The 15,514-nt window shown below is 42.3% G+C and overlaps 1 protein-coding gene across 1 annotated transcript in view; it reads right to left on the minus strand.

Moving 5' to 3' along the window:
- The window catches only part of TNFRSF21 (TNF receptor superfamily member 21), a 117,359-nt gene that overhangs the window by 78,353 nt on the left and 23,492 nt on the right, over positions 1–15,514 (minus strand). The window contains exons 2-3 of the mRNA XM_044004986.1: positions 6,619–7,285; positions 3,155–3,658 (exon numbers count right to left, since the gene is read on the minus strand). Coding sequence (XP_043860921.1) covers positions 3,155–3,658; positions 6,619–7,285 — 1,171 coding nt within the window. The remainder of the gene's footprint in view (positions 1–3,154; positions 3,659–6,618; positions 7,286–15,514) is intronic.

The following is a 15,514-nucleotide window of genomic DNA, read 5'->3' on the forward strand; positions in this document are numbered from 1 at the left end:
CATAAAGTATGATAAAAATGGTTAGATCATTATTAGGTGAAATTATCTTTTTGGTGCCAACCTAAGTTTTAGCTATAAAACTTACTCCATCCCTCCAGGGTCTGACAACTGCTCAGGAGAACCAGTTCTGTTAAACACAACTTCTAAAAGACAATAGCAGTTCTAGGGTAACTCAAGTAACAAGATGACAATACAGACAGATTCTAAAAAGGCCTTCAAAATTTACTTTCCCATGGAAACACTGAGGGGGTGGGCAAGGACTTTAGCCAGATGAGTCAGGGACAAGATATAATATGTGCGACTAGAGCTTTTGGAGGACAATTTAAGCCACCCAGTCAGTCCAGATTTCCAGAAGAGAGATTCCTTGACTCAGGTATACAGTCATCTGCTCTGCAGTGGCCAGAAGCCAACATGCCTAGGTCAGGCCTCCATCTGTCTCTCAGCTAAGGTTAGAAAGGAAACAAGCAAAAGGAAATAATATTCTGACCCACCTTACCTCTGGACAAGCTAACCTTTTATCTTAAAAGGGACAGGAGCCTGTGGAAGTCCTGGGATCCAGAAAGGTAGTTAAGAATTGTTTCCCTGACAAGAAAAATGAAGTCCTTACATAGGAGGTAATGCGATACAGTGAAAAGAGGATTGGTCTTTGGGCCTCAGCAAGTGAGTTTGATTCCCTGCTAAGTTACTTATGCCTGTGTGACTTTAGGCAAGTCACTAAACCTCTCTGGACCTCAGTTGCCTCATATATAAAGTGAGAGATCTGGACTGAGTGACCTCTAAGAACCTTTCCAATTCCCAGGAAACTAAAGAAATGGTCAAAGTCCTGGGAAGCTGATTACTCATTGGTCATGACATCTTATCCCAGAATCTCGAGTATGATTCTGCTTAAATGAAACCAAAGGGTTCTAGGTTATCTGGTGCTGGCACTGGGCTGGAGGTGGTCAGGAAATCCAAAGCCTTGTCCTGACTTTGCCACTAAAGCAGTATGCAACCTCAGGCAAATCCTTTAAAGCTAGCTTCCATTTATACATGCTTTATTATTATTTGCACATCAAACTGCAAATAAAGTATAACTTGCTATTCCTTTTAAATATTTAATAAAGTTATCATGTAAATTATCTCCCCTTTTTTCCCTCCCCCCCAAGAGATGGCTACCATTAGACACAAATAGGTATATACACACACACATACACACATATACATATATATAACCTACATATATGCATGTGTATTTGTGTACTCATATATACAGATAGATATACACACACACACATGTATACACATCTACACAAATAGGGATATGTGTATATACACACACACATATATACCCTATTGTGGTTAATGATAGCCATCTGGTTGAGTATGAGAAAAAATATATATATACACATATATGTATATGTACATAAAATTATTCTATACATACTTCTATTTATCAGTTCTTTCTCTGGATGCAGAGAGCACCTTTCTTCACATGTCCTTTATAGTTAATTTGGGTATTTATAATAGTCAAAATGACATATTCACTCAATGTCATTCTTAAAACAGTATTGCTATTATTTTATGCAAATCTTAAACTATAAGGCAGTAATTATCCAAACTATCTGGTACTGGCTAAGAAGTAGAAAGGTAGATCAATGAAACAGAGTAGACGTACAACTTACAGCAACAAATAAATATAAACTTGTCTTTGACAAGTGTAAAGACTTAAAATTTTGGAATAAGAATCCATTATTTGGTAAAAAACTGTTGGGAAAACTGGAAAGCAACATGGCAGAAATTGGGCATAGACCAATATCTTACATCATTTGTATACACTTTAAAGTTTGCAAAGGACTTTTCATATGACATCTCATTGGAGCCTCACAATAATCCTGAGGTAGGCACTACAATTATCCCTATGGTATAAATAAGGAAACTGAGGGCTGGTGACCTGTCCAGGGTTGCACAGTGAAGTGCCTGAGCCAGGAATTAAACTAAAGTCTTCCTTGATTCCAAGCCCAACACTCTTATCTTCTGTGCCTTCTCATGCCTCACTCTCTCCCTCTGGGCCTCAGGTTCCTCACCCATAAAATAAATGGATTGTCCTGGGTGATCTCAAAGGCCCCTTAAGCTCTAGATCTATGATGCTATGACTTCTAAATAACTTCAGGTTTTAACATTCTAGGATTCAGTTGTAGATGAATGACTTTAGAGTGGAAGGGACCTTAGAATTTACTTAATCCCATCTCATAAGTGACTTGTCCAAGGTCATCAAGGATTTGAACTCAGTTCTCTGGACTTTCAATTCAGCCATAGGATCCTCAATCAGATAAACACAAAATGAATAGTCTTTGAGTATCTAAAAATCCCAGTAGACAAGGGAACTTTCACTTCTGTTAATGCATTTTTTAAATGGCAAATAATGCAAATCTTAACTTTAGAAATTCAGATCCAAAAGGCCGAAACTCAACCAGTACCCCATATACCAGGAATGGCTCTATCAGGCCAACTACTAATGTCCCAATTTCTGATATAACAAAAAAAAAATTGTAGAAGTAGGGTTCCTACCCCTACTCTTATTCAGTTCAGAAAGAACACTGGAGTAGGAATCAGAAGACCAATTCTATCACTAATCATGTGACTGGTCCATAGGTCACATAGCTACCTAAAATTGAATATGACCAAAAATGGAATGGATTGTCTTTATTAGGTAGTAAATTCCCCATCACTCAAGGTCTTCAAAACTACTCAAGTAGTGCCTGAATGATCATGTGTTTTAGAGGGGATTCCTGCTCAGGAATGAGATAGACTAAATACTTGCTGAGAGTTCTTCCTACTCTGATTTTATATTTATTCTAAGTTAAGTTGTGTGGACTCGGTGTCATCAATTGTATGAAGTAAAGTTTGGGGGAAATGATTTCTAAGATCCTTTCCATCTCTACGCTCCTGGAACAGCCTCTGTTTTAATATAAATAAGGAAGTGTATTTATCCATTTTCAACTCATTGGAACCAACATATTGATCTCTTTTTTCCCTAAAGTACAGCTAGCCCTGAGAGCATGTCCAAAGACATACCTAAAGAACACTGCCATCAGCACCTCCATCTCCCTTTTTTCCAAGCCCTCTAGTACCTTGGGAGAAAGAAGGATCCAGAAAGAGATGGAGAAGGACTCACCATGCCCATTGCAGTAGTAAACCCATTTCTCCCTGTTCTGCGTCGGGGTTAAGGATTTCTTCAGGCCAGCCTTCTCCACAATGGCACTGGGATCCTGGCGGGGGCCTTTCTTTAGAGTCCTTGAGCTCTTCCGAATGCTGCACACCACAATCACCACAAGCACCAGCAGGAGGAAGAGGACGATCATCCAAGGCAAGTGCTCATTGATATCAAAATGTTTGTGTAGGTTCTGCCTGGGAGATCCCCTTTTGGGGGCCTTGATGGGCGTGCTGGACCGTTCCCCTCCCGCAGCCTCCATGGGGGGCAGTGGCTTTAGGACCGACTGGATATGCCGGTGGTGGTGAATTTGCTGGTGGTTCACAACCTGGAGGTTTGGGAAGGTCTTATTCACACCTCCCCTCTCCTTGGCTGAGGTGGCATTTTTGGGGGCTGCCAATTCCTGGCTGCCACTGTGTACCTTTGGTCTGGCAGAAGCAGAAGAGTTAGATCCCGTAGAGTTCATACCTGCAATAAAGGAAAGCAATTCGGCATGTACACTTTTATGAAAACATATGTGGGTGTGTTTATATAGATGTTAAAAGAGAGAGGGAGGGAAGAGAAGAAAAGGGAGGCAAGGGAAACTTGGAAATAGTTCTACAGATGGCTAGGAAGAAGAGAGAGAGAGGGAGAGAGAAAGGAAGTGGGAGAGGGAAAAAGGAAGAGGGAGATGGAGAGAGAAAGGAAGAGGGAGATAGAGAGAGAAAGGAAGTGGGAGAGGGAGGAAGGAAGACAGAGAGAGAGAAAGGAAGACAGAGATGGAAAGAGAAAGGAAGTGGGAGAGGGAGAAGGAAAGAAAGACAGAGAGGGAGAGAGACAGAAAGAAAAGGAGACAGGATAGGGGAGGAGTGGGAGAGAGAAAGAGATTTTTCTGCTCTCCTCTCTCCTATCCCCACCCAGCTTGGCCCAGATACAAGAAAAGATGATTGAATTTGAACCAAATGTCTCATTAGCTGGGCTTTGGGGAGAGGCAAGAAAAGATTTTACAATTAAACTATCACTGTCACAGAGATTGGGGGACTTGGCGGGGGGGGGGGGGGGGTTGTGGGGAGGAATAAGAGTAAATAAGGAAACACAGTTTGATTGTACCTCCATGCAGTCAAATGTTGGATTTAAACAAAGTTGAAAAGGAGAAGCAGAAAGGTCTGGCCATGACTTACGTGGCAGCAGGAGATCATAGAATTAGAGCCCAAAAGTAGCTCAGAGAGGCCAGAGTACAACCACCTCATTTTGAAGATAAGGTGACCCAGAGAAATGAAATGACTTGCACCAGGTCACACACGTAGTTAAGTGGAAAAGCTGGGATTTAAACTTGAGTTCTCTGACTCCAAATCCTAGTGTTCTTTCCACTCTATGTCACCTCTCAGATCAATTGGATGAAAATTTTCAAAAAGGTTAAACAATAACTAACTGGAATGGGCTATCCTGAAGAGTAGTGAGGTGCCCATCACCAGAGATCTTCAAACAGAAGCTAGATGACCACTTGTCAAGGGCATTAAAGCAGGGATTCAGGCTTCAAAGTGGGACCTCAAATTTCAAATAAAGAACTCAAGCTCCCTTCCCACATTGATTCTATGTTGGTGCGTTTGTATGTGTGTTTGTAGTTTCATAAACAATTTGCTGGGCAGCTAGGTAACACATTGGATAGAGCGCCAAGTCTGGAATTGGAAAAACTCAATTAACGAGTTCAGATATGGCCTCAGACACTTACTAACTGTGTGACCCTAGGCAAGTCACTTAACCCTGTTTGCCTCAGTTTCCTCTTCTGTAAAATGGGCTGCAGAAGGACAGCAATAACAATATCTCACTCAGCTCTGGGATGAAAAGCAGAGCCAAATCTGTTTCGTAACCAAGAAACTGAGGGTAGTTATGCCACAGGTGATATTAAACATAGAAGACTTCTCATCTGACTTTCTCCATTCTTTAACTCATTGCTTAAGATTTCTTCTACAATCAACTCTTGGGTTTTTTTTTTTTTGACAGGGGTGGGGGGGCGATTGTCCAAAGTTTAGGCTTATCTATGCTGTTGGGTATTGTTTCACTTCCTTTGGACTCTACCATCATCACTGCACAGCAGCCCCTGAGAGTAGGACAAGATATTTGGGGCAGACAATCTCCTAGTAGGCTTACTAAATATTTGTTGAGTTGAATTGATTGGATTAAAAAACTCTCTGTAGAGAATATTAGAAAAAGCTTGCTCAGTTTTGGATATTTCTGGAGAGCTCCGTGATGCCTATTTTACATACTGGAATTTTGAAAAACATCAAAGCACAGACACCAATGTAGAGTCGATAGTTGAGGAGTAAGTTTTTGTTTTTGTGGGGTTTTTTGTGGGGCAATAAGGGTTAAGTGACTTGCCCAGGGTTGCACAGCTAGTAACAGTCAAATGTCTGAGACTGGATTTGAACTCAGGTCCTCCTGAATCCAGGGGTGGTGCTTTATCCACTGTGCCACCTAGCTGCCCCTGAGGAGTAAATTTTTTAAAAAGTCAGAATCCTAAGGAGGAGAGAAATGATATATGTTTCACATAATCCATGCTAAGTTACTCCAGGTTAATTAAATAGGACACATCAGTTTGTTTTATTGCCAAAGTTTCCAACTTTCCCATCACCTGCATGATTCACTTGCCTCCCTCATAACCAACCTGAGAATCTCCTTCAGCTCCCATGTTCCCTTTTCTTCTCTCTCCCTCGGTCCTCATATTTCTTAGTACCTTAACCTTTGCGAAATTGTCAGAGTTTATAAAAATGTAGTGGCAACTACTTCAAGACAATACCCTCAGAGGAGAAATTTTGAAGTCTAGTAGCACTTAACAGAAAAGGATAAAGTAACCATGATTAGGGGTATAGTTGAGGGTGACTCGGGTAGAGAAACAAAAAAAGATGGAAAGTCAACAATTAGACAGAATGCTGGACTTGGAGCCAGGAAAACCTAGGTTCAAATCCAGCTTCTGACACATACTAGCCATGTAACCCTGGGCAAGTCACTTTATTTCTATGCCCCTCAATTACCTCATGTATAAAATGAAGGGATTGAAATAGAATGGCCTTCAAGGTCCCTTTTAGTTCTAAATTGATGAGTCTATGATCCTAAATCCAATATGCTCCCATCAACAGCTACAGTGAAAGGTTTATTAGGAAGAAACTCTGAATGTTATGACTGAAATGAGATCCATGGACTTACTTTTAAAAATCTGCCCCATCTTTTTATGTGGATATCTCAAGGGAAGCCAGATTTTATAGCCCTGAAGAATAGTCTATACCCTTAAAAGGAAGTAAGAGTTTTGGGTATACACCAGGTGCTCTTATCAGGAGGGCTAGTGAATTAGACAGAAACCACTCTGGGGGGCAGTCCATCTTTACCCAGCATCCCTGGTGCTCAGACCCATCCTGCTAACCCACATTTTAGCAAGGTCATGGCGCAGTTACCTTTGGGAATGTAAGTGGGAGAAGGAACTTCCTGGTTTTCCACCTGCTTGGGGCTGGCAAGGATGGTTGTGTCAGGGAAAGACGGAAGCGTGCCTGGGTAAGTCGGGAGCGGGCCACAGACGTTGTCTGTCTCTTTCGTCCCCAGCTTTACCACCATCAGGTTCTGGCTCAGGCAGTTGGTGTAAGTTTTGCATTTCCTCACACTAGAAGGCACATCAGAAAAGGTACCCGAAGGGCACTGCTTGCACCGCACGTCTTCAGTCTCCGTCCCTTTCTTCCGTACGCCCCAACCCACGGGACAAACCGTGTGGGGGACACAGGTACCATTAGACTGAAATGTGCCAGGTTGGCAAGCACATTCCCGGTCACTCAAGGCAGTACAGGGTAATTTCTCAACCATTGGCTGTTGGCAAGGTTGACTACAGTTATGGCATTTCTGGATGCCATTCTCGTGCCTGGTAAAAGTCCCAGGGGGGCAGCGGCTGCAGACCCGCAGGGTAGTGTTGGTACAGTGCTCAGACACAAAAGTTCCAGCTGGACACTTGTCACAGGTAAGCCAGTGGCCAGTGGCAGAGTCAAAATGGAGATACGTGCCAGAGAGATTCATGGCATCCTGTTCAGAAGTCAGCTGCTTGGGCTGAGCAGGAGTGGTGGTAAGGAATATAAGCTGAAAGAAAAGGTGGGGAAGGAAGAACAAAAACCCAAGAAGGTGTTAGATAGCAACAGGAAAGACCAGAATAGAGGACTGATTGATTCCCACCACCACTGAGTTTTTAAAGGACCAAAGATCTACAACAGGGTTAAAATGAATCCATAAAGAGGCAAATACTTATTGAGCACTCACTACATACAAGGCACTATGGGGAAGACACAAAGATAAGATATGGTCTTAGTCCCCAAGAAGCCTATTATCTAGGAGGAGAGGCCAGACATATGGCAAATGACCCTAATACATGGAAGGACATATTACTACAGCAGATGAACAAAGTGTTTTGTGATCACAAAGAAAGGAAAGATGAGTTGTAGGGAGGGAGAAAACCAGGGAAGGCTTCAGGGAGAAGGTGGTGGTTGTTTGGGGCACTGAAGGATGGAGAAGATTTCAAAAGGCAGCAACAGAGAAAGAGGGCATTCAAGGTGGAAGGAGCAGTAGGAACAAAAATGTCGGGGGTGGGGTGGGGTGGGGGGGAGCGATACAGAAGTGAGGGGCATGTTTGAGAACGAGCACATGACCTGGTACAGTGGGAGATACAGATGGAAAGTAGTAGGATGGGGTCAGATCATGAAGGGCCTTAAATGCTAAACTGAGGAAACAAGAAACCAATGAGGGTGGGAGTGGGGGTGGGGGTGGGGAGGAGAACCTTTCACCCTTTGGTTAATTCTTTTATCGAGCACATATCAAGGAGAACATTTTTTTTTCTTTGGAGAACATTCTACTGAAAAAATCTTTCCACTTTCCCCAAACCTCCAAGTCTAGTGCATCCAAAATTTATGTATTTATTTGTATAAACAAGCACAGTTATGCTAATTAGTCATATCGATATTATCTACTATCTTTGTCTATTATCATTAGTCAATATAGGGTCAGTCAATCAAGAAAATGTCACAACACTTTGGAATTAAGAAGAGACCTTAGATAGCATATAATCCAATTCTTCTTTAACAAATGGAATAAATGGGGGCAGCTAGGTGGTGCAGTGGATAAAGCACAGGCCCTGGAATCAGGAGGACCTGAGTTCAAATCTGACCTCGGACACTTAACACTTACTAGCTGTGTGACCCTGGGCAAGTCACTTAACCCAATTGCCTCACCAAAAACAAAACAAAAAAAACCAAATGGAATAAATGAGTACCAGGGACAAGGAGTGATTTGAAATAGTGAGAGATTTGTGGTTATCCACAACAAAATGATGACCAGATTCTTAAATTACCTAGCACTTCTACAATCGAGTATTTATTAATCTGGACTCAGGCACTTAATAACTGCATTACCCTGGGCAAATCACTTAGCCCTGTTTGCCTCGGTTTCCTCATCTGTAAAATGAGCTGGAGAAGGAAATGGCAAACCACTCCAATATCTCTGCCAAGAAAACCCCAAATGGGGTCATGTAGAGTTGGACACTACTGATGAGACTAAATAATAACCATGCACCTGGTACTGTATGAACCATTGAGGGATATGCATATGAGGCTTTGGAGAGCACTGTCCAGAAAAACAGGGCTCCTGGGACAAGGATCCTTTTCCATACTCCATCTCCCCCTATCCCATTTCTCAGATACCCAGAGACTCTTGGGAATTTTCCAACCTTTCTAACTCCTACTGTGGATGACTTTAATAGATTTTCACTATTGTTTTTGGGTCCCCACAACTATATTATTCTCGATTCACTTTTCCTCCATTTCATAGTGTTAACATCAAGATTTTGGCAGCTAGGAAGCCAAACACATAGTGCTGTGTTTGGAGTCAAGAACACTTAAGTTCAAATCTTTCTTCAGACACTTTTGGTTGTGTAACCCTGGTCAGTAATTTAATTTCCCTGAGCCTCAGTTTCCTATAAAATATCTATATAATATATATAAAATAGATATAATAACAATAGCACATACCTCATATGGTTGTTGTAAGGATCCAATAGATAACATATGTTAAAGGGATTTGCAAACATTAAAGAGCCAGATAAATACTTTTACCATTATTATTATTGCAAAGCTCCTTGATTTCAAAGCTGCATTCACACTACCACTATTTCTCGACAATCCCAAGTCTACTTAGTGTGTTACAATGATTCCTGCAGAGGACCGCCCATTTATTACTATGCAGCTTTAAATGGATACTATCTTAAACAGCGCCCCCACCCCCAACTCCCAACCCCCAGCCATGGTCTATTCAGAACTGCAGAGACACCTGAATCAGACAACCTGGGTCTAAGTTCCAATTGTACCATTTACTAAATAGGTCGACACTACTTCTAGCAGGTCATTCTTTAGGCCTGTTTCACTTACTCTCTCATCCAGTTCTACAGAGACCTTAGAATTGCTGTTTTCTCAGGCTGAGCTTACCCGCTGGTTATGAAATGGAACTACTCAGCAGTGTGCCCTTTGGGTAAATGAAGCATGCTCTGTTTGGGCCACAGAAACAGGTCCATGGACTTACTCAGTAACCCACAAGCTCCTCTAGCCAATTGAAGTGCCAGCATTAGGTCCTCAGAACATTCACACAGCCAGCCTAGCTATACCAGTCATGACGAGTCTTAGAAACCAGTTTCCAAGATCTCAGCTACTTAGAAATTAAGAGAGGAAAGATATCATCTCCCACAACTGTGTGAGACTTTATGCCACCTTTCAGAACAGAAAACCCCACACATGGAAAAGCCCAGAAAGAGTTAAGCAGCTAAACTAAAAAGATCACTTTCTGAATAGGGTAGTCAAAGTCAAAAGAACAAAGCCCTGCTGTTCTCTCCCCCAATAGGGAAGATTATTTGGAATCTAGAAAAAAATAACTACAAGAACCACCATCCCCACTTCCTCACTTGATTCAAGTGTCTTTCTTCTACTAATTAGCTACGTGAATTTAGGTAAGTCCCTTCCTTTCTCAGCCTCAGTTTCCTTTTCTGTCTAATAAAAGGGTTGGGTTAGATAAATGGTAGCTAGCTGACACATGGACATCCTTCTATCAAGGTAAACATCTATGGATCTCTGGTAAATGATCTTTACCTGGTTTCTCTCCCTTTGAGGTAGCTGTTTTCCTGTAGCTGGAATGTATTCTTTCCTCACTTCTACCTTATGAAAGTACCTAGCTTATTTAATATCTCAGTTCAAGTACCACTTTTTACATGAAATTTTTCTTGACTCCCTCCCCTAGGTGTTAGTAATCTCCCTCCCAAGATTACTTTGCATTTATTTTTTATACAAGTTTAAATAAACCTATGCTATCACCATCACAGAATGAGCTCCTTGAGAGCAAGGACTCTGATTTTTCTCTTGGCCTATCACAGTCCCCCAGCAGGTAGGTGGTGCAGTAGATAGAGTGCTGGATCTAGTCAGGAAGACTAGAGTTCAAATCCAGCCTCAGACACTTATGAGCTAGCTGTGTGCCCCTGAGAAAGTCACTTAATCCTGTCTGCCTCAGTTTTCTCACCTGTAAAATGAGCTGGAAAAGGAAATGAATGGAAAACCACTTCAGTATCTTTACCAAGAAACCCCAAATGAGGTCACAAAGAGATGGCATTTAATGTCTATTGCTCACTATAATCACCATTCTCATCATCTTTTCCAAAATTTTGCCATAGTTGGTCATTTTTATCTGCAGGCCCTAAAATTCTCCATATACCTAAGAGTTTGCCTGGCGTATCATTCCAAAAGCAAAAAGAGAAGCTCCAACTAGCTAAAAAACTGCCTCTTTCAAATCCTCTCCCCCTGGAGGAAAAGGTACTTCAGCCTGACTAAAGAGTAGGGCTAAAAGGTGGACTACCATTTCTTTTTTTTTTTTTTTTTTGGCAGGCAATGGGGATTAAGTGACTTGCCCAGGGTCACACAGCTAGTAAGTGTCAAGTGTCTGAGGCCGGACTTGAACTCAGGTCCTCCTGAATCCAGGGCCAGTGCTTTATCCACTGAGCCATCTAGCTGCCCCCGATTACCATTTCTGAGATGCATAATTCACTCATTTATCTTTTCTTTAAAGGCTTTTGGGGTGGGGGAAGGAGGAGATGATTCTTGATTTTCTAATTAACAAGCTTAAGATCATCTTATGTTAAGGAAGAAGAAAAAAAGTCTCACTTTCCATTATGTTGTCCTATAAATCTTCCAGTTTCTACTTCTGGCTAAATTTCCTTTCCTTGTTCATTTATTTTCTCCATAAACTCACCTCCAAGTATCTCTGCTTTGTCTACCACCACCAGGTGCACAGAGGAGGAAAGAAAGGCCCCAAGCTTTCATTTTGCAGGAAGGCAGCTTCCCTTGCTAAGTGCCCCAATAGGAATATTAGCCCCCAAAGCCCAATACTAAAGGCCCTGAGCAGAGAGAGCATCCTGTTCCATCAGGTGTAATCTAGCACCTCATTTCTAAATTAAAAGGCAGGGTTAGAGAAGCTACTGCATTAAAGTTTGAAAGGAGACATGAATACTGAAAATGACCAAGTCTCCTCTCCACCCCCAGCCCCGAAAAGCTACCTCAAACATGTTATTAAATCAGTTAAAACTATATTAAGGAGAGAAGAGAATACTGGGAGCAGGCCCTGGGCACTTTAGCCCGCAGGTTGGGCACACATATATCATTCTGATGGACCATACCAGACTGAATACATTTTACACACACACACACACACACACACACACACACACACACACACACACACACACACACACACACACACACCATGACTGCAGAAGGAGCATAGGCTCAGAAATTGCTCTGTGCTAGGTTTGGGGGACTGTGCTTTTGGCTCCCTGGAAAAGGCTTTCTCCAGCTGATTTACATATTCCCTAAGCAATCTATTTGTGAGAAGAGGCTGCCCAGCATTTCCAGATACTGAGTAAGGAAGCAATTATTGAAATCATGAGAGATGACAGATGCTTCAGAGGCTCACTGATTATTGTCTCTCAGAAGGCTGTCCTGGCAGTAAACAAACCACCCTCCAACCCCCACTCCACCTCCTCACCTATCAAGTGGGTTCCTCCTTTCTCAGTCATTTGGGATAACTGATCGTATTTCTAATTAAAATAAGTCTAATGCTATTCAAGCCACCTTATACAGGGAAGCTCAAGCACAGCAGAGAACCCTGTTAGGCAATGGGCATCTTAGAGGAGTTTTTTAAATGTCTTAACCTTGCAGAGCCCATTTACAACAACAACACACAAAACTAAAACTGGACCATAAATTTAGGTCTGAAAGGGACCTTAGATGTCCTGTAGGCAAAACCCCTCATTTTACCAATGAGAAAACTGAGGTTTGGGGGCAGCTAGGTGGCACAGTGGATAAAGCACGGTTCCTGGATTCAGGAGGACCTGAGTTCAAATCGAACCTCAGACACTTGACACTTACTACCTGTGTGACCCTGGGCAAGTCACTGAACCCTCATTGCCCCGCAGAAGGAAAGGAAGGAAAGGGAAGGAAGGAAGGAAAGGGAAGGAAGGAAGGAAGGAAGGAAGGAAGGAAGGAAGGAAGGAAGGAAGGAAGGAAGGAAGGAAGGAAGGAAGGAAGGAAGGAAGGAAGGAAGGAAGGAAGGAAGGAAGGAAGGAAAGGGAAGGAAGGAAGGAAGGAAGGAAGGAAGGAAGGAAGGAAGGAAGGAAGGAAGGAAGGAAGGAAGGAAAGGGAAGGGAAGGGAAGGGAAGGGAAGGGAAGGGAAGGGGAAGGGAAGGGAAGGGAAGGGAAGGGAAGGGAAGGGAAGGGAAGGGAAGGGAAGGGAAGGGAAGGGAAGGGAAGGGAAGGGAAGGGAAGGGAAGGGAAAGGGGAAGGGAAGGGAAGGGAAGGGAGGAAGGAAGGAAGGAAGGAAGAAAGGAAGGAAGGAAGGAACGAAGGAAGGAAGGAAGGAAGGAAGGAAGGAAGGAAGGAAGGAAGGAAGGAAGGAAGGAAGGGGAGGAAGGGGAGGAAGGGGAGGAAGGGGAGGAAGGGGAGGAAGGGGAGGAAGGGGAGGAAGGGGAGGAAGGAAGGAAGGGGAGGAAGGAAGGAAGGAAGGAAGGAAGGAAGGAAGGAAGGAAGGAAGGAAGGAAGGAAGGAAGGAAGGAAGGAAGGAAGGAAGGAAGGAAGGAAGGAAGGAAGGAAGGAAGGAAGGAAGGAAGGAAGGAAGGAAGGAAAGGAAACTGAGGTTGGCCAAACTCATACAAGGAATAAGCATGAGAAACCAGATCTGAACCAAGGTCCTCTGACATGAAATCCAGGATATATACTAGTTCACCATGCCCTGAGGCTACATTATATGCATATGTGTATGCATAGGTACATGTATATAGTATGTGTACATATTAATTTATATACACATACTCCTATACATACACACATGCATACACATATACAAACACACAGACGTGCACACATGCATCAATTCTTACAAGAATCCTTAGTGGAGAAAAGAGCATGGACTGTTTTTGTTTACTCAGCAGTTCTATAGACAGAGATGGAACCTGGGACCATAGAAAGTTAACAGCTGGAATTCATCCAGCGTTTCCAACTATGTGGCTAGAACCTATAAATGCTGATCCAATGAATCTGCACTATCCATGGAATAAAGAGAAGTTGGGGAAATTGTGCAGACTATTTTAAAATTACAGCATTTTGGGGGAGGATGGGAATGGATGCCCTAGGGGACAAGGAGACATGGAGATAGCTTGTGAAATGGATTATTGGAGGGAACACCCAGAATGATGAACTCCTAGATTTGAGTTTTAGACTATCTTAATACTAAATAACTGTCCTGTCTGAGAAGCAATTTTGATATGTACCTAATTTTACACTTAATATTTTAGAAAGAAAAATCACTGGAACAATGGGCTCCTGTATCATGTTGCCTGGAGCAAGGGGAGAGGGAAGCAAAGGGGAAACTGAGACTGTTAGTGACTAATTGACTTGTCTAATTTCAATTTAGTTATGGCATAGCCCAGATTAGAATCCTGACTCCCAGACCCACAGTCTTTCCATCATACCCCATAATGCTACTTTCACTTTATCTTGAGAATAAGGCAAAGACACTCCTCTAGAAATCAAGACCTTTCCCAACAGCTATCAAGATCTAAGCAAGACCTTTTGTAGATTAAAATGGGGTTGGAGCATAGAGGTACAGAAAGGAGGAAGAATGGTTTGTGTCCACAAATTCCAAGATAGCATGACATTATGATAGTGATCAGGCCCAAGGGCAATCATGAAATAAGAGAAAGGATTTTCTAATCTCCCTTCTTTCAGGGCTCTTCAGACTTAGATTCAAGTTTCATCTCTGCAACTCATTAGCCTGGTGATCTTAAGCAAGCCCCTTCCCTTCTCTGGGCCTCAATTTCTTTTTCTATATGAGGGCATTGGAATAAATATTCTCTAAAAGTCTCTGCCAACTTTTAAATTGTGTGATTCTTGGTGCCCCTCTCTTGCCAACCTCCTGGTCCAGTGCCCAGTATTTTTGTGTTACTGCTCAGCTGTCAAAAAACCTCAAATCCAATCCTTCACCAAAGCTCAGGACTTCCTCTCTCCATCCTCCCTCTCTTTCAAAACTTGCCTCCTGATTATCTCTTTATAGAGGGTTGCTGCTTTCAGCTAATGGTAAGCCTGGAAAGCCACAAACTCATTTTCACAATGGGTCACTGGTTGATACACATTAAACCTTATGCCTCCTATAAAGTATTTAATAGGTGACCACACTGAAACCCAAAAGGAATGAAGCTATAACAGTGGAATTCAAGGCAGCAAATTCAGATCCCGGGAGGAAATATTGGAAAACTGGAGTCTTCCCAGGACCCTACAAATTAACTGAACCCACTATCATATAAGAAAGTATCTCTACCTCTTTGTCTTCCCCTTTTCATGTGGCTTCCTATGGCCAAGGAGAAGATCAGTAAAAAAAAAAAAAGTTGAAAAAATTGAGAGGAACAAAGGGATCAGCCCCAAAGAGGGACCATTTATGAAATGTTGAAATTCATCAGTAAAGCCCATTGGTTAAAAAGTCACTAAAATCTTCTGATTCCTCAGCATAGTGTAGGACTGACTGACTTTTTGAGCTAAATTACTCTTACTTAAACTAAATTCCACAAATGTTTATAGAGCATCTACAAGGCACTACCTTAGGGAAAGAGGATCCAAAACTATAACAAACCTTCTCTCAAGGAGGGTATGAAACATGTATGAATAAGAGAGAAAAAACCTAGAAAATATGAATGAAATGATGCAAAGCAAAGTCAGCAGAACCAGGAGAACAATTTAT

The sequence above is a fragment of the Dromiciops gliroides genome, chromosome 4, assembly GCF_019393635.1.
Source record: "Dromiciops gliroides isolate mDroGli1 chromosome 4, mDroGli1.pri, whole genome shotgun sequence".
Taxonomy (NCBI): Eukaryota; Metazoa; Chordata; class Mammalia; order Microbiotheria; family Microbiotheriidae; genus Dromiciops; species Dromiciops gliroides.